At 44.8% G+C, this 19,327-nt stretch overlaps 2 protein-coding genes across 3 annotated transcripts; one reads left to right on the top strand and one right to left on the bottom strand.

The window, feature by feature from the left end:
* Positions 1 to 3,995: 3,995 nt before the first annotated feature.
* LOC130290467 (immunoglobulin lambda-1 light chain-like) lies at positions 3,996 to 18,770 on the bottom strand. Its single transcript, XM_056538137.1, has 5 exons — positions 18,702 to 18,770; positions 13,365 to 13,508; positions 10,060 to 10,165; positions 7,213 to 7,566; positions 3,996 to 5,546 (listed from the first exon to the last, which is right to left on the bottom strand). Exons 1-5 carry the CDS (start codon positions 18,756 to 18,758, stop codon positions 5,218 to 5,220), a joined length of 990 nt encoding a protein of 329 aa, XP_056394112.1. The 5' UTR covers positions 18,759 to 18,770; the 3' UTR covers positions 3,996 to 5,217.
* Positions 10,784 to 19,208, top strand: LOC130290468 (lysozyme C, kidney isozyme-like). 2 transcript variants are annotated; one of them, XM_056538138.1, is made up of 5 exons: positions 10,784 to 10,918; positions 15,444 to 15,672; positions 17,284 to 17,442; positions 18,728 to 18,806; positions 19,038 to 19,208. In XM_056538138.1, exons 2-5 carry the CDS (start codon positions 15,540 to 15,542, stop codon positions 19,102 to 19,104), a joined length of 438 nt encoding a protein of 145 aa, XP_056394113.1. In that variant the 5' UTR covers positions 10,784 to 10,918; positions 15,444 to 15,539; the 3' UTR covers positions 19,105 to 19,208. The 2 variants fall into 2 exon arrangements, with proteins under 2 accessions (XP_056394113.1, XP_056394115.1); XM_056538140.1 differs by lacking the exon at positions 10,784 to 10,918 and having other exon boundaries at positions 15,555 to 15,672; positions 16,677 to 17,442.
* The last annotated feature ends 119 nt before the right edge of the window (positions 19,209 to 19,327 follow it).

The following is a 19,327-nucleotide window of genomic DNA, read 5'->3' as shown; positions in this document are numbered from 1 at the left end:
AAAGGGTCCAAGCACTGGGGCCCCCCGCGATCTGCTATTTGAAGCCCTGGCCCTCTATTACAGGGGCGCGCCATGACACCCGCTCGAAGCGGGGGCCTCCCCGCCCCCTCCATGTAGCTCTATGGGAGAGCTGAAGATTGCCAAATGGCTCTCCCATTGAGCTATATATAGGGGGCGTGGTGGCCCCCACTTGGGGTGGGGGTCGTGACGCGCCCCTGTGATAAAGAGACGAGGCTCCAAACAGCAGATCGTGGAGGGCCCCAACGCCTGGACCCCCCGCAATCTAAAACTTATCCCTTATGCTTCAGATAGGGGATACGTTTTTTGTCATGATACTTGTCCTTTAACACGGCTTTGTCAAGAGGCAGTAAGCAAGTGAGTGCCAGAACGCAGTGCTTGGGGTTTTATGACCTTCTGTGATGACGTGGGCTGATCAACAAACTTTTTAGTTAAATACAACCCGAACCTATCAGCCAACATCAACACAGAAGGTTATAAAACCCCAAGCACTGCGTTCTGGCACTCACTTACTTACTGCCTCTTGACAAAACCGCAGCATGCAGTGAAGGACTCAGGTAGCCTTATAATAAGAACAAATAAGCCAGTGACAGTAAGTGACTGATATTATAAAGTTATTTTGTGTAGAAATAAAGATTTGCTAAGAATTTTAGGGTTTATGGAAAATCTAGGGTAAATAGTGGATCACTTGGATGGTGATCAATAGGAAATACATCTCTGTGATGATTCCCCACCTTGATTAGAGTCCCCCATGAGGAGGAAAGGACTACCTGTAGAGCTCTGAGACTGGATTGTGTGGAGCCACAGATCTGGAGAAGAGACAAAAACATTTCTACTGCACTGAAAGTTCCCAAGAGCCTCAGTGGTCTCCATAATTCTTACAGGGAAGAAGAAGGAACAACCAGGACTCTTCCTAGAGCTGCCGCCCCAATAAAGTAAGTAATCGAGGGGAGAAGGGTCTTGGTAAGAGAGGAGACTGAGAACCCAATGGTCACTCTAAGCTTCAAATATCCTGTGTACACATGGGAGAATCTTCCAGAAGGTTCAGAACCATCACTGAGGCCTCCACAATCTGGGCAGAAAGAAGAAAGAAGCCTCCTCAGTAATAACATGGAAGATGTCTGGAGATTACAGAGAAGATCTAAAGGATCAGACTGTGAGGGACAAGATTCTCTGGTCTGATGGAACCAAGATGGAAGTTTTTATCCTTAATACTGAACGTCATGTCTGGAGGAAACCAGGTACTGCCCATCACCTGCCCAATACCATCCCTACAGTGATCATGGTGGGGGCAGCATCATGTCTGGAGGAAACCAGGCACTGACCATCACCTGCCCAAAACCATCCCTACAGTGATCATGGTGGGGGCAGCATCATGTCTGGGGGAAACCAGGCACTGCCCATCACCTGCCCAATACCATCCCTACAGTGATCATGGTGGGGGCAGCATCACGTCTGGAGGAAACCAGGCACTGCCCATCACCTGCCCAATACCATCCCTACTGTGATCATGGTGGGGGCAGCTCATGTCTGGGGGAAACCAAGCACTGCCCATCACCTGCCCAATACCATCCCTACAGTGATCATGGTGGGGGCAGCATCATGTCTAGAGGAAACCAGGTACTGCCCATCACCTGCCCAATACCATCCCTACAGTGATCATGGTGGGGGCAGCATCATGTCTAGAGGAAACCAGGTACTGCCCATCACCTGCCCAATACCATCCCTACAGTGATCATGGTGGGGGCAGCATCATGTCTGGAGGAAACCAGGAATTGCCCATCACCTGCCCAATACCATCCCTACAGTGAATCATGGTGGGGGCAGCATCATGTCTGGAGGAAACCAGGCACTGCCATCACCTGCCCAATACCATCCCTACAGTGAATCATGGTGGGGGCAGCATCATGTCTGGAGGAAACCAGGCACTGCCATCACCTGCCCAATACTATCCCTACAGTGATCATGGTGGGGGCAGCTCATGTCTGGGGGAAACCAAGCACTGCCCATCACCTGTCCAATACCATCCCTACAGTGATCATGGTGGGGGCAGCATCATGTCTGTAGGAAACCAGGTACTGCCCATCACCTGCCCAATACCATCCCTACAGTGATCATGGTGGGGGCAGCATCATGTCTGGAGGAAACCAGGCACTGCCCATCACCTGCCCAATACCATCTCTACAGTGAATCATGGTGGGGGCAGCATCATGTCTGGAGGAAACCAGGCACTGCCCATCACCTGCCCAATACCTTCCCTACAGTGATCATGGTGGGGGCAGCATCATGTCTGGGGGAAACCAGGCACTGCCCATCACCTGCCCAATACCATCCCTACAGTGATCATGGTGGGGGCAGCATCATGTCTGGAGGAAACCAGGCACTGCCCATCACCTGCCCAATACCATCCCTACAGTGATCATGGTTGGGGCAGCATCATGTCTGGAGGAAACCAGGTACTGCCCATCACCTGCCCAATCCCATCCCTACAGTGATCATGGTGGGGGCAGCATCATGTCTGGGGGAAACCAGGCACTGCCCATCACCTGCCCAATACCATCCCTACAGTGATCATGGTGGGGGCAGCATCATGCTTTGGGGCTGGGAGATTAGTCAGCGGAGAATGAAAACTGACTGGAGCAAAGCATAGATATATCCTTAATAAAATACCAGATCCAGGATCCGATTGATATACTGTGCCCCCACAGCTAGGTTGAAGGTTAATGGTGGTCTGTCGGATCCCTTTGCATTAGTTGTGGGGGTGGGCCTTCCTTTTGGAGGTGTCCATGTCTTTATTTTTATGAAAAATGTTAATAAAAACCAGATTGAAAAATTGAATAACTGAAAAAATACCCGATCCAGAGCTTTCTTAAAAATATTTTCCTTCAAATAGTAACATAATGAAATGTAACAGTAGTAGAAGGTTCTGAAGGTCTGAATACTTTCTGAGTGAGCTGGGTGTTGGCGTCTGTCTATAGACATAGGAGTTTTTCCTCCGGGGTCATCGAGGTTCTTGAGTGCACGGCTTGTACTTGGAGCTATTGATTTGTACCCGTTGGCTTTCCATACTTTAAAGTCAAAATATAAATGATAAGAAAAATTCTTAAAGAAAACTCTTCTATATTAGAACTTTTATATTAGGGTGAATAAATAATTGGAATTTAATCATTTTCCGGCATAGCAAAAGTTACATGATGGGTATTTATTGTGTTCTCAAACACACCTTAGTATTTGTATGCTAATGGTTTATATAGAATTATATGTAGAATTTACGTATAGAACCAGGAATGACTGCGGCTCCACATGACACTGCTCGTCTCTAGGTTCCTCCTGTATCTAGTAGTCATTATAAGGGAAGACGATCTGTCCAGGTATTAGAAAATTCTTTGCTGTCTCAGAAGGCGAAGTTTTAGGGTGAGTGCCATTGACATCTTTTCTGCCTTTTTTTGTATTATAGTAGTTATATTTGCATTAAGATAGCAGAAATGTACTCTGAGTTGTCCTTTTCTTAAAGGGGTACTCCGGTGGAAAACTTTTTTTTTAAATGAATTGGTGCCAGAAAGTTGAACAGATTTGTGAATTGCTTCTATTTAAAAAATCTTAATCCTTCCAGTACATATTAGCAGCTGTATTCTACAGTGCTCTCTGCTGACACCTGATGCCCTTATCAGGAACTGTCCAGTGCAGCATAGGTTTGCTATGGGGATTTTCTCCTGCTCTAGAAAGTTCCTGATACGGGCATCAGGTGTCAGCAGAGAGCACTGTGGACAAGACAAAAAATTTTTTTTTAAAGAAAAGAATTTCCTTAGTAGCATACATCTGTTAAAAAGTACTGGAAGGGTAAAGATTTTTCAATAGAAGTAATTTACAAATCTTTCTGGCACTTTACAAAAGCTTTCTGGTTGATTAAAAAAAATTGATTTAAAAAAAAAAGTTGATTTAAAAAATGTTTTTTTCCACCGGAGTGCCCCTAAGTACCTTAAAGAATGTGTATCATACAACATGGGTCTGCAATGTGTTCAGCAGAATCCTCCAACCAGAATAATGAGAATATGAAATATTTGCTCCATCTTGCAGCATAATTGAAATTAATTTCAGAATTGAAAGACCCCTCTGCAACATTACAAAACTTTTGTCTTATAAATGGCATGTGGCAATTGAGGTCCAATAGCCTTAAAGGGGTACTCCTCTGCTCAGCGTTTGGAACAAACTGTTCCGAATGCTGAAGCTGGCGCCGGGAGCTCATGACGTCATAGCCCTGCCCCCTCATGACGTCATGCCCTGCCCCCTCAATGCAAGTCTATGAGAGGGGGCGTGACAGCCTCCCATAGACTTGCATTGAGGAGTACCCCTTTAATAGGGCACTGTCCAATTCCAAAACATTGACAAAACATTAACCTTTCTAATATACTTAATAAGAAAATTTATTTTGTATAGAAATCATAGCTTAAAGAAAGATCAGTAGCACCATCTTTGTCACAGCTAAAAAACAGGCTGGAACGAAGTCCAGGAAAAGAGAGGGGGACTAGCACTCCTCTGTGCTCAATCCTGTTCTTTCAGACTGTAGCATGAAAACAGAGAGGAGGGGGTTACAGAGCAGCCTGCAGTGATTGGATGAGGAGACCCAGCACAGCAGATTCAGGGAGAAAGATGAGTCCTGCAGAGTGAGGACACGTCCCCTCCAGATCACAGAATGACAAACCAAGTGAGCAACAGATAGAAGGTATTTGTGAGAGAAAGACATTCTAGACACATAAAAAGCATATGTACATGATCAGGATTAGGTACTGAGTAACATATAACATTGTTGTTTTTTTATATGACTGGTATTCTAAGTTACGCCTCTGGTTACAAGCTATTAAACACACAATTAAGTTCCACAATTTGTGTCAAAAACTAGTATATTCCACTTAATAAGTAACCATTGGAGACTCATCCTGATAAATAAAACTGCATTTAACTTGTCCCAAGCCTGAAATAAGTTGCAGAATATAATATATTCATTCATATGATTGATGTAAATAAACCATTAGCTGTAAGGATACTTTAGTTATTGTCAGGGGTAATGGTTGCTCCCATTGCGGTACCCAAAATGCACATTTGTCCTTTCTTACAAGCTTGTATACCCAGTAGTGATTTTCAGACTTATGTTATTCACATGTAAGTCGATTTTCAAGAACGAATCACTATGACCAGATTCTATGTGTCCCTGAAACAGTCATGTAGATCTTTGTGGATGAGAGTCCTTGAGGAATCGTGACGCACTTCACAATAAACTGATGTGAGATTTGTAATTCCTTGTGATGTGACCTCAAGGATACTTATTATACTGTAGACGTTGCTTCCTTCTTCTAAAAAGGGTCCTGAAATAAGGTTTCCTTTGAAAGATTCATCTTCCAACTTCCAGGTGATTTCTATCACTGAAGGATAAAAGCCATTGGCCAAACAGGCAACATAGAGGGGCCCAGAGTCATCCACAGAGTATTCACTACTCAAGAGAGACACAGTCGGGGCCTGAACGTCTTTACCTGCAAATCATAACATAAGAAGAATTGTCAGTGACTACAAGGTAATGTCTATAATGTGCTTTCCTTTATTCCATATCCTCTCTCCAGGCCTCCTGCTCCTTTACCTATCTACCCAGCCCCCCTGAGCCTCTCCCTGTTCTCCCCAGGCCCCCTCTTCCTCTCCCTATTACCCCAGACCCCCTGATCCTCTCCCTATCTCCCCAGGCCCCATGATCCTCCCCTTTCTCCCCAGGCCCCCTGCTCCTCTCCCTATTACCCCAGACCCCCTGATCCTCTCCCTATCTCCCCAGGCCCCATGATCCTCCCCTTTCTCCCCAGGCCCCCTTATTCTCTCCCTATTACCCAGGCCCCCTGCTCTTCTTCCTATCTCCCCAGGCCCCCTGATTTCCTCCCTTATCTCCCCAGGCCCCCTGATCCTCTCCCTATTACCCCAGTCCCCCTGATCCTCTCCCTATCTCCCCAGGCCCCCTGCTCCTCTCCCTATCTCCCCAGGCCCCATGATCCTCTCCCTATCTCCCCAGGCCTGATCCCCTCCCTATCTCCCCAGGCCCCCTGCTCCTTTCCCTATTACCCCAGACCCCTGATCCTCTCCCTATCTCCCCAGGCCCCCTGATCCTCCCCTATCTCCCCAGGCCCCCTGCTCCTCTTCCTATCTCCCCAGGCCCCCTGATTTCCTCCCTTATCACCCCTGGCCCCCTGAACCTCCCCTATCTCCCCAGGCCCCCAATCCTCTCCCTATTACCCCAGACCCCCTGACCCTCTCCCTATTACCCCAGACCCCCTGATCCTCTCCCTATGTCCCCAGGCCCCCTACTCCTCTCCCTATCTCCCCAGGCCCCCTGATCTTCTCCCCATATCCCCAGACCCCCTGATCCTCTCCCTATGTCCCCAGGCCCCCTACTCCTCTCCCTATCTCCCCAGGCCCCCTGATCTTCTCCCCATATCCCCAGATCCCCTGATCCTCTCCCTATGTCCCCAGGCCCCCTACTCCTCTCCCTATCTCCCCAGGCCCCCTGATCTTCTCCCCATATCCCCAGACCCCCTGATCCCCTCCCTATCTTCCCAGGCCCCTTGATCCTTTCCCTATTACCCCAGGCCCCTTCATCCTCTCCCTACCTCCCCAGGCCCCCTGATCTTCTCCCTATCTCCCCAGGCCCCCTGATCCTCTCCCTATGTCCCCAGGCGACATGGTCCTCTCCCTATTACCCCAGATCCCTGACTGATTTTTTCCTTTTCTTTATTATCCCACCTAGACTGCCATTAATATTTCTCCCAGCTCAGACTTGTTTCCACAGAACCAGACAAACATTTTAGGCTCTGTTTTCCAGCACAATGCCCACCTCTTTACAAACTCTTGATGTGTATTGCCCTACACAGTAATAGTGCCCGCTTTGTGCCCCCATATAGTAGTAAGTCCCCCACAGATAATTACTAAGTACGGTACCCCAGATTAGGAACATCTGTGCTAGATAAGAGCTTTATTGTATTGAGGGCCCTCTTGTGGACAATAATGAGCAACTGCAGTGGGTTCTCTAATCACAAGGACCTATTCAGTTTCAACTAGTACAATTACTATCATTTTACAAAGAATTTCAGGGATAGATCACTAAGTATTATGTGTGATGCTGCTTTGCCAGTGTATCTAAGCCTACCATGTGACACTTACCCCCATACACACTGAGCAGTGTTCCATCCGCCCAGATTGGACTGGAGTCATTCCTTGCCAGCAGACACCAGTAGAGGGCACTGTCCTGCGCAGTAACATTTGTGACGTGCAGGAGATGAGTGCGGCTGCTGTTCCTGCTTGGCTGGTAACGTCCCGGAGAGGCATCGGACCACCGAATGCCGGAGTCATTTGTGTGGATGAGAATAAACTGGGGGGCGGCATTCACCACTTGTTTGTACCATTGAACACTGAAATCCTGAATATTACCGCCATCCACATGACATGCCAGCTCCGCCGTGCTGCCCTCAGACACAGAGACTTGCTTGTACTGGTGAACTTCAACCTGGGCGGAGCCTTCAATACAATAAGAAGCATTAAAGGGAACCAATCAGTACATTCTAGAATATATAACGCTTGGCAATGCATTATATATGCTAAAATCATTATCCTCACCATCCCCGGCGGACGATTATCATAAGAGGGCGGGGTCAGCAGAGTAATCTCATTATTATTAGAGGGCGGGGTCAGAAGAGTCATGTTATTATCATTAGAGGGCGGGGTCAGGAGAGACATCTCATCATTAGAGGACAGGGTCAGAAGAGTCATATTATTAACATTAGAGGGCAGAGTCTGCAGAGTCATCTCATTATCATTAGAGGGCGGGGTCAGCAGAGTAATCTCATTATCATTAGAGGAAGGGGTCAGCAGAGTCATCTCATTAACATTAGAGGGCGGGATCTGCAGAGTCATCTCATTATCATTAGAGGGCAGGGTCAACATAGTCATCTCATTATCATTAGAGGGCGGGATCTACAGAGTCATCTCATTATCATTAGAGGAAGGGGTCAGCAGAGTCATCTCATTAACATTAGAGGAAGGGGTCAGCAGAGTCATCTCATTAACATTAGAGGGCGGGATCTGCAGAGTCATCTCATTATCATTAGAGGGCAGGGTCAACATAGTCATCTCATTATCATTAGAGGGCGGGATCTACAGAGTCATCTCATTATCATTAGAGGGCGGGGTCAGCAGAGACATCTCATCATTAGAGGACAGGGTCAGAAGAGTCATATTATTAACATTAGAGGGCAGAGTCTGCAGAGTCATCTCATTATCATTAGAGGGCGGGGTCAGCAGAGTCATCTCATTATCATTAGAGGAAGGGGTCAGCAGAGTCATCTCATTAACATTAGAGGGCGGGATCTGCAGAGTCATCTCATTATCATTAGAGGGCAGGGTCAACATAGTCATCTCATTATCATTAGAGGGCGGGATCTACAGAGTCATCTCATTATCATTAGAGGGTGGGGTCAGCAGAGACATCTCATCATTAGAGGACAGGGTCAGAAGTGTCATATTATTATCATTAGAGGGCAGGTTCAACAGAGACATCTCATCATTAGAGGACAGGGTCAGAAGAGTCATATTATTATCATTAGAGGGCGGGGTCAGCAGAGTCATCTCATTATCATTAGAGGAAGGGGTCTGCAGAGTCATCTCATTATCATTAGAGGGCGGGATCTGCAGAGTCATCTCATTATCATTAGAGGGCAGGGTCAACATAGTCATCTCATTATCATTAGAGGGCGGGATCTGCAGAGTAATCTAATTATCATTAGAGGGCGGGTCTTCAGAGTCATCTGATTATCATTAGAGGGCATGGTCTGCAGAGTCATCTCATTATCATTAGAGGGCGGGATCTGCAGCGTCATCTCATTATCATTAGAGGGCAGGGCCAGCAGAGTCATCTCATTATCATTAGAGGGCGGGGCCAGCAGAGTCATCTCATTATCATTAGAGGGTGGGGTCAGCAGAGTCATCTCATTATCATTAGAGGGCAGGGCCAGCAGAGTCATCTCATTATCATTAGAGGGCGGGGTCAGCAGAGTCATCTCATTATCATTAGAAGGCGATCCCATGTAGCAGAGTCATCTCATTATCATTAGAGGGCAGGGCCAGCAGAGTCATCTCATTATCATTAGAGGGCAGGTTCAGCAGAGTCATCTCATTATCATTAGAGGGCAGGTTCAGCAGAGTTATCTCATTATCATTAGAGGGCAGGGTCAGCAGAGTCATCTCATTATCATTAGAAGGCGATCCCATGTAGCAGAGTCATCTCATTATCATTAGAGGGCAGGGCCAGCAGAGTCATCTCATTATCATTAGAGGGCGGGGTCAGCAGAGTCATCTCATTATCATTAGAAGGCGATCCCATGTAGCAGAGTCATCTCATTATCATTAGAGGGCAGGGCCAGCAGAGTCATCTCATTATCATTAGAGGGCAGGTTCAGCAGAGTCATCTCATTATCATTAGAGGGCAGGTTCAGCAGAGTTATCTCATTATCATTAGAGGGCGGGGCCAGCAGAGTCATCTCATTATCATTAGAGGGCAGGTTCAGCAGAGTCATCTCATTATCATTAGAGGGCAGGTTCAGCAGAGTTATCTCATTATCATTAGAGGGCAGGTTCAGCAGAGTCATCTCATTATCATTAGAGGGCAGGTTCAGCAGAGTTATCTCATTATCATTAGAGGGCGGGGTCAGCAGAGTCATCTCATTATCATTAGAGGGCAGGGCCAGCAGAGTCATCTCATTATCATTAGAGGGCAGGTTCAGCAGAGTTATCTCATTATCATTAGAGGGCAGGGTCAGCAGAGTCATTTCATTATCATTAGAGGGCGGGGTCAGCAGAGTCATCTCATTATCATTAGAGGGCGGGGCCAGCAGAGTCATCTCATTATCATTAGAGGGCGGGGCCAGCAGAGTCATCTCATTATCATTAGAGGGCGGGGTCAGCAGAGTCATCTCATTATCATTAGAGGGCGAGAATCTTATATATAATACTCACCAGGAAAGATGAGACACATCAGTAGATAGGTGACCGCGGCGGACCTCATGGCCGGTTGGATGATCTCGTTTTTTTGGTTGGGTTTGTAAATCTGGAGTGTGGAGATCTATAAAAACAATGAAAAATCTAATAAATGTACTACAGATCCATAATAATGTTAATTTCTGCCATCGGCTGTCCAGGCATGATGGGAGTTGTAGTTTTGCAGGGGCTCCACAGGGCTCCCACAACATTATCAAATATGTGAGGGGGCAAAATGCCAAGAAGGTCAGGATGGAAAAACTCCTTAAAGGAGAAGTCTCATGGTACAAACGTATCCCCTATCCGCAGGATAGGGGATACGTTTTAGACCGTGGGGGTCCGACCTGTATGGACCCCCGTCTCTTCCCGGGAATGGCGAAGCTACCACGTCCTCTCCATATATCTCTATAGGAGAGCCGAAAATAGCCAAATAGCTCTCCTATAGAGCAAGATCGAGGGGCATGGCCGCTTGCGGATAGGGGAAAGTTTTTTTTTTACGACAAGACTTCTGCTTTAAAGGGGTATTCCAGTGAATAACAATTTTTTCATATCATCTGGCTCCAGAAAGTTAAACAGATTTGAAAATAACTTCTATTAAAAAAAATCTTAATCCTACCAGTACTTATCAGCTGCTGAAGTTGAGTTGTTCTTTTCTGTCTGACCACAATGCTCTCTGCTGACACCTCTGTCTGTCTCAGGAACTGTACAGAGTAGGAGCAAATCCCCATAGCAAACCTATCCTGCTCCAGACACTTCCTGAGACAGACAGAGGTGTCAGCAGAGAGCACTGTGGTCAGACAGAAAACAACAAGTCAAATTCAGCAGCTGATAAGTACTGGTAGGATTAAGATTTTTTAATAGAAGTAATTTATAAATCTGTTTATCTTTCTGGAGCCGGTTGAATACCTCTTTAACACAATGGGAAGAGAAAAATGTTGAATGTCCCAATCTGTCCAGCAGGGGGCAGAAGACACATGCACAGGATATGAGAGTCCTCCTCAGGGACAGCGGTTAGGAGCCGTGGACTGTGACAGGTCCCTAAACCACAGAACGTTCACAAACACCTTCACAACAATGGATGAAGCGTAAACACCACGGCTTCTGGATCAGTGTGCCTCCAGCTGTTGCAAAACCACAACTCCCGGCATGCCCGGACAGCCAACGGCTGTCCGGGCATGCCGGGAGTTGTGGTTTTGCAACAGCTGGAGGCACACCGGTATAAACGCTGCAGGAAATAACAGAGGAAATCACCAGAAAGTAGAAAATAAATGTGTGATACTGTCTTTGGCGCCATGTATCTAATCCTGCCCACCATAATACGGCATGTATCTAAGTCTATAGCGTGTGATACTCTCTGTAAACACAGTCTGGTTGATTATCTAAGGAGATTTATCAAAACCTGTCCAGAGGAAAAGTTGCCCAGTTGCCCATAGCAACCAATCAGATCGCTGCTTTCATTTGTCACAGGCCTTTTCAGAAATGAAAGAAGCCATCTGATTGGTTGCTATGGGCAACTAGTAACTTTTCCTCTGGACGGGTTTTGATAAATCTCCCCCATTGTGTCTTATGTATAGTGCAGTGTCCTATGTATAGAGTATAATAGAATTGTATTATGGTCGTGTTGGGGGTTGTAGTCTGTTATATATGGAGAATAACAGAATTGTATTATGGTCATATCCAGTGATTGAGTCTTGCTGGAGGTTGTAGTGTTCTACATATAGAGTATAATACATTTGTACTGCGGTCATGTTGGGGGTTGTAGTGTTCTACACACACACGTATTATTTTTATATGATCACATTGAGGGTTGTAGTGTCCTATACACAAAGTATAATAGAATTGTACTATGGTTATGTCCAGTGGTCGGTCATGTTGGGGGTTGTAGTGTCCTATGTACAAAGTATAATAGAATTGTACTATGGTTATGTCCAGTGGTCGGTCATGTTGGGGGTTGTAGTGTCCTATGTACAAAGTATAATAGAATTGTACTATGGTTATGTCCAGTGGTCGGTCATGTTGGGGGTTGTAGTGTCCTATGTACAAAGTATAATAGAATTGTACTATGGTTATGTCCAGTGGTCGGTCATGTTGGGGGTTGTAGTGTCCTATGTACAAAGTATAATAGAATTGTACTATGGTTATGTCCAGTGGTCGGTCATGTTGGGGGTTGTAGTGTTCTACACACACATATTATTTATATATATATATATATATATATATATATATATATATATATATATATTTATACATTTTCTGGTCACACCCAGCAGTCAGATCACATTGAGGGTTGTAGTGTCCTATACACGAAGTATAATAGAATTGTACTATGGTCATGTCCAGCCGTGGGGTCATGTTGGGGGTTGTAGTGTCCTATGTACAAAGTATAATAGAATTGTATTATGGTTATGTCCAGTGGTCGGTCATGTTGGGGGTTGTAGTGTCTTATGTATAGAGCATAATAGAATTGTACTATGATCATGTCCAGGCATGGGGTCATGTTGGGGGTTGTAGTTATCTACTTATAGAGTATATTTGAATTGTATTATGATCATGTCCAGGCATGGGGTTATGTTGGGGGTTGTAGTTATCTACTTATAGAGTATAATTGAATTATATTACGATCATGTCCAGGCGTGGGGTCATGTTAGGGGTTGTAGTGCTCTTATGTATAGAGTATAATAGAATTGTATCATGGTTATGTCCAGTGGTCAATCCTGTTGGGGGGGGGGGGGGGTGTAATCTTCTAAGGGTAGAGAATAATAAAATTGTATAATGATCGTGTCCAGTGGTAAAGTCATGTTGGGGGTTGTAGTGTCCATGTATAGAGTATGGCACACTTGCATTACGGTCATGTTAGGGGTTGTAGTGTTCTATGTATGGTGTATAATAGAATTGTATTATGGCCATGTCCAGTGGTCGGGTCGTGTTTGGGGGTTGTAGTTATCTACTTATAGGGGGACATTTATCATGTAGTTTACCTTTTTCATGTGTATTATTTTGCGCGGTCATGTTGGGGGTTGTAGTTATTTACATATAGAGTATAATAGGATGGTATTATGGTCATGTTGAGGGTTCTAGTTCTCTATGCATATAGTAGAATTGTATTATGGTCATGTCCAATGGTCAGGTCCTGTTGGGGATTGTAGTTTCCTATGTATAGAGAATGAAACAGTTGTGCTATGGTCATGTCCAGTGGCAGGTCATGTTGGGAGTTGTAGTGCGTGCAGTAGCCTAAACATCTCATGTAGGTCGTGTCTTGGTCATGTCGCGCCCCGATCACTCACCTGACCTCCTTGTCTGATCTCCGTCACATTAATAGATGTAGTCAAGGCTGCGTCCTTGGGTACATGTGTCTCTTTCCCACGCAGCTTGGAAGGAGGAAGAGGCTGGTTGTCTGCAGCTGCGTTCTCTCGGCGGTTACTAGTTTTCTTGTTATTTTCGGATATTTATACCAAGGCAGAAGATCAAAACATATTGGAACATGTAAATAAGATCAAAACACAATGATTCATGTATATAGGAGAAAAACACAATGATCCATGTATATAGGAGAAAGACACAATGGTCCCCACGAATAAGATCACAACGGTCCCTACAAATAAGTTGAAAATAAATAGCTTACTGCGGTTATAAGGCAGTTTTGTTAGAAGATACAATGGACCCTGTTACAGAGAAGGAAAAGTATTTGATCCCCTGCTGATTCTGTACATTTGCCCAATGACAAATGAATGATGAATGCATGATTTTAATGGTGGTTTTTTTTATGAACAGTAAGAGACAGAATTAGGCTGGGTTCACATCACGATTCTTACATACAGGGACCAGATCCGACTGAAAGATGTGAAAACCGGGTGCTCCCGTATCCCAGCCGGACCCGACCCCCATCTCATTAATTTAAATGAGCCGACTGGAGTTATAGTGACTCCGGTCTGCTCATTTTTGCCCCGTTTCCAGTTTTGTGACCGACTGAAAGCCGTGGTATACTACGGTTTTAAGTCCGGTCACAAAACCGGATACAGGGAAAAAATGAGCAGACCGGAGTCCCTATCTGACTTCAGTAGGCTCATTCAAATGAATGAGATGGGGTCCGGGTCCGGCTGGGGTACAGGAGCACCCGGTTTTCACATCTCCCAGCCAGATCCAGTCCCCGTATATAAGAATCGTGATGTGAACTCAGCCTAACAACAAAACAATCCAGAAAAACTTTTCATATAAGTTATACATTGATTTTTAATTTTAGTTAAAATTTGATCCCTTATCAATAAGCAAGATTTCTGGCTCCCATGTGTCTTTTATACAGGTAACGAGCTGAGATTAGGAGCACTCTCTTAAAGGGAACACTCCTAATATCAGCTTGTTACCTGTATAAAGACACCTATCTACAGAAGCAATCAATCAGATTCCAAATTCTCCACCATGCACAAGACCAAAGAGCTGTCCAAAGATGTCAGGGACAAGATGGTGACCTACACAAGACTGGAATGGGTACAAGACCACCGCCAAACAGCCTGGTGAGAAGTTTACAGCAGTTGGTGCGATTATTCACAAATGGAAGAAGCACAAAATAACCGTAAATCTCCCTCAGCCTGGGGCTCCATGTAAGATCTCACCTCGGGGAACTACAATGATCATGGAAACAGTAAGGAATCAGCCCAGAACTACATAGAAGGATCTTATCAATGATCTCAAGGCAGCTGGGAACATAGTCACCAAGAAAACAATTGGTAACACACTACGTCATGAAGGACTGAAATCCTGCAGTGTCCACAAGGTCCTCCTGCTCAAGAAATCACATGTACAGGCCTGTCTGAAGTTTACCAGTGAACATCTGAATGATTCAGAGAGGCTTGGCAATGGTCTTGTAGCCCTTTCTAGCCTTGTGTAGGTCTAAAATCTTGTCCCTGACATCCTTGGACAGCTCTTTGGTTTTGGCCATGGTGGAGAGTTTGGAATATGAATGATTGCTTCTGTGGACAGGTTTCTTTTATACAAGTAACAAGCTGAAATTTGGAGATTTGAGTGCTCCTAATCATAGCTTGTTACTTTTATAAAAGACGCCTGAGAGCCAGAAATTTTGCCGATTGATAGGGGATCAGATACTTAATAATAACTTATTTGACATGTTTTGTTTCTTTTCTGGATTTTTGTTGTTGCTATTTTGTTCAAATGAACCGACCAGTGGTCTCCAAAGTGTTGTCCTCTAAATGTTGCAAAACTAGAACTTACAGCATGCCCGGACAGCGATGAAAATTTTCGTTTTGCCACAGCTGGAGTTACAGAGTTTGTAGATCTAGGCTATAAACTGTCTGGAACATTTCCCACTGACGTATTTCTACTGAAAATAACAGCCTTTATCTATACAGTTATACAATGCAAACAACCCCTCTGTATATAAAGACTGCTGGGTCCTGTGACTAGTGCGATACTTCAAGCCATTAAGTAAGCCAATCCCCATCAAAATGAAGGTCCTCGGTCTTCTCTTCCTTACCTTCTTCGTGGCCAGCAATGCCAAGGTCTTTACCAAATGTGAGCTGGCCTCTACCCTGAAGAGAGCCGGTCTGGATGGATACCGTGGTTACAGCCTGGCAAACTGTATGTATATGACCCTCCTCATCTTTGTTACCTTAATCTGGTAAAGTCCATCCTGTATCTCAAGAATATCTATGGAAAAAGGTTCAACCCAATGCACAGGTTTGAACCATAGAGACATTTGAAGCTTGCATTTTCACTAAAGAGAGCTCAAATTTTCAACATAGAGACAATTGAAGCTCAGTATGGCATAACAGAGTCAGCTCAATCCTCACAGAGACATCCAGAGCTCAGGTTGCACTATGCCACCAGCCGACTGCTCTGTTTGGGATCATAGAAACAAACGAAACTTAGATTGGCACCATACAGATAGCCCAAAGCCTAGGTTGGCACCATACAGACAGAAAAAGTTCTAGTAGTCATCATTAAGGCAGCCAAAAGGTCAGAGACAGCTCAATGATCAGAGTGGCACCATAGAGATGGTTGAAGGTCATGTTGACACCATTGAGATGGCTGAAGGTTAGGTACACACCATAGAGATGGCTGAAGGTCATGTTGATACCATTGAGATGGCTGAAGGTCATGTTGACACCATTGAGATGGCTGAAGGTCAGGTTGACACCATTGAGATGGCTGAAGGTTAGGTAGACACCATTGAGATGGCTGAAGGTTAGGTAGACACCATAGAGATGGCTGAAGGTTAGGTAGACACCATAGAGATGGCTGAAGGTCAGGTAGACACCATTGAGATGGCTGAAGGTCAGGTTGACACCATAGAGATGGCTGAAGGTTAGGTAGACACCATAGAGATGGCTGAAGGGCAGGTAGACTCCATAGAGATGGTTGAAGATCAGGTTGACCCCATAGTGATGGCTGAAGGTTAGGTAGACACCATAGGTAGAGGTGAAATGCTCAGGTTCACACTATAGAGACAGATAAAGCTGATGGTGGCACCATATAGACAATTAAAGCTCAAGTTGGCATCATATAGGGAGGCAAAGCTCAGGTTAACACTATAGTGGCAACCCAAAGCTCAGGTTTTAACCATAGAGACTGCTTAAACATAGGTTGGCGCCATAGAGAGGGTTCGAGATAAGGTTGATCCCATTATGACAGCCCAAAGCTTCAGTGGACTTTACAGAGACAGCCCAAAGGTCAGAGTTGTACCATATAGACAGCACAATGATCAAGAAGTCACCATATAGACAATAGAAACTCAGGTTGGCACCATAGAAACAACCGAAGCCAAAGATGGTACCATGGAAGCAGGTAAATCTCAGTATATCAGCACAGAGACAGAAAAAGCTTGTGTTGGCACTATAGAGACACCCCATAAGTCAGGTAGGTACCAAAGAGACAGCCTAAAGCCTAGGTTTGTTCCATCCTGCTTCCTTATTTTGGGCACCATGAACCTTCACAGACAATACAACACTAGCAAAGATAGGTACCAAGTGTAATGGCACAGGTCATGTATCTCATGGTGCTCCTGGAGGACAAGGCCCAGCTAAGGTTGCCTGAATATATATTTTTTTAATGGGTGATAAGAACCTGTACAGCCTCCACTATGCAAGCACTCAATAAAAAAAGAGATGGGGGAAAAACAAGCACCAGGTCCTACCTGGTGGTTTTGGGAGTGGGATTTAGATTTTAAGAATCTTTTTTTTCTTTTTAAAGGGATGTGTTTGTCTTACTATGAAAGCAAATACACCACCAATGCACTGTACGACAATGGTTGGAGCCGTGACTATGGAATCTTCCAGATCAACAGCTACTGGTGGTGTAAGGATGGAAAGACATCTGGAGCTGTGTCTGCTTGTAACATCAGCTGTAACAGTGAGTAAATACAGGAATTATTTAGTTATTTAGAGGCTCTTCATAGCTGTTTCCAGCATACTAAATGTCTTAAAGGGTAGCTCCAATTACAGTGGTGACCATGTTTAAGGAAGCGGGGTTCAGCTTTGTTTACTCTAGAAGCTCCTTAGAGCTCAATTACAATTCTAATAGGGCCAGCAAACAAGCTAATTCTTGCTGGTCACCCTATCAGGTCGATTTTGCCTATCAAATATTTGTGGCTCAAAAACCATACATCGACCTGTGTAATCAGGGATAAGCTGCTGACGAGTGGTGGCAGCAAAGGGCGGCACAAACATAATGGCCATGTACAAAATAGGAACTTGTTTACACAGAAGCTTGGGATCACTAATAGGGTTTTTAGTTTAGGCCAGTGGTCTCCAAACTGTGGCCCTCGGGATGTTGCAAAACTACAACTCCACGCAGGCCCGGACAGCTGAAGCCTTGGGGGAGGTGGGGGGGGGGGGGGGTCAGCAGATATCCTAAATCTACCAGAAAAACTTGGCAGACTTCAATTCGATCTTGTAAAAAAAGGGGGTTATCCCAACATCCAAAGATAACTAACTGATTGGTGGGGGTCTGACGCAAAACCCATGGCGGTGCCTTCAAGACATTCACAGACAATGGAGTACTGTCCGCACACGCACACTGCCATTTATTCGGGAAACTTTTCATTCGTACTCTCAGGATCAGTGGGGGTCCCAGTACTTGTGTGCACATGTGTGGCCAGTATGCTAGTCTTTCCCTACTGTCCTTATCTCCAGGGATCGGTGGGGGTCTCAGTACTTGTGCGCACATGTGCACCAATGCACTATTTTTTCTCTATTGTCCTCCTCTCCTGGGATCAATGGGGGTCCCAGTATTTGTGTGTGCATGTGCGGCCAGTGTGATATTCTTTTTCTATTGTTGTCCTCTCCTGGGATTGGTGGGGGTCCCAGCGTTGGACCCCTAATGATCAGCTAGCTAGTTATTCTCTGATTCCAAGAAAAAACCTCTTGTGTATCATTTCCCTTTAATTATGGGAATATTTCCTTTTTGCCCACATTCTATGATCCGTCTCATGATACATATTATATATTGCATAATTCCATCTTATAAAAACATCAACTGTTTATTAAACATTTTTGGCTAAAGACGTTGAATAGCAATACTGTACAATATAAGTAAAAATATGGAATCCCCCTTTAAGTTTTAATGATGACATTCTCTACTGAACTCTAAGGCATACAGGATATACTTACTAGCTCTTTCTGTGATTTTCTTAAAGATTTGATGAACGATGACATCAGTGATGACATCACATGCGCCAAGAGAGTTGTCTCAGATCCCAATGGCATGGGAGCCTGGTAAGTAACTTTGTTGGGTGATTTGCCCCAATCTTACCCAAAGCCTGTATCTGGTATTGAAGCCTGCTCACAATACCTGTTCAGAATACAAGACACAGCACCTGGATAAAAACACTACTCTATTCCGCATCATGTGATGCTATTCTATGAACGATAAGAAATAAATGGTTAAGAAAAGATCCACAACATTGGAAGTGACAGCTTAATAAGTGTTTTTTTTATTCTTTAAAGGGTGGCTTGGAACAACTACTGCAAAAACAAGGATGTGAGCAGCTTTGTCAGTGGATGTGCTCTGTGAGGAGGAGACGTAGACCCCATGGCGGTGCCTTCAAGATATTTACAGATTCTTTTAGATTATGCTTGAATCATGTTTAAAAATAACTGAACAAATAAAGATTTTGCTGAGAATCTTCTGTAACTCTCTCATTTTCCATAATCCTTCGTGTCCAGCAATGCCAAGGTCTTGAAGAATGCTTATGGAGACCATGGCTGTGGTTTCACTAACTGTGTATATATGACCT

This window comes from Hyla sarda, chromosome 9 (genome assembly GCF_029499605.1).
Source record: "Hyla sarda isolate aHylSar1 chromosome 9, aHylSar1.hap1, whole genome shotgun sequence".
NCBI classification, from domain to species: Eukaryota; Metazoa; Chordata; class Amphibia; order Anura; family Hylidae; genus Hyla; species Hyla sarda.
Note: the sequence above shows the minus strand (reverse complement) of the source record. Positions and strands in the feature narration are given on the sequence as shown.

Coding starts and splice junctions, on each gene's coding strand:
- LOC130290467 (XM_056538137.1), bottom strand. CDS start 18,758: ATGTCATCACTGATGTCATCGTTCATCAAATCTTTAAGAAAATCACAG. Junction 10,166..13,364: donor AGATCAGACAAGGAGGTCAG/GTGAGTGATCGG, acceptor TTGTTTTTATAG/ATCTCCACACTCCAGATTTA. Junction 7,567..10,059: donor GATGTGTCTCATCTTTCCTG/GTGAGTATTATA, acceptor ATTGTATTGAAG/GCTCCGCCCAGGTTGAAGTT.
- LOC130290468 (XM_056538138.1), top strand. CDS start 15,540: ATGAAGGTCCTCGGTCTTCTCTTCCTTACCTTCTTCGTGGCCAGCAAT. Junction 17,443..18,727: donor TTGTAACATCAGCTGTAACA/GTGAGTAAATAC, acceptor ATTTTCTTAAAG/ATTTGATGAACGATGACATC. Junction 18,807..19,037: donor CCCAATGGCATGGGAGCCTG/GTAAGTAACTTT, acceptor TATTCTTTAAAG/GGTGGCTTGGAACAACTACT.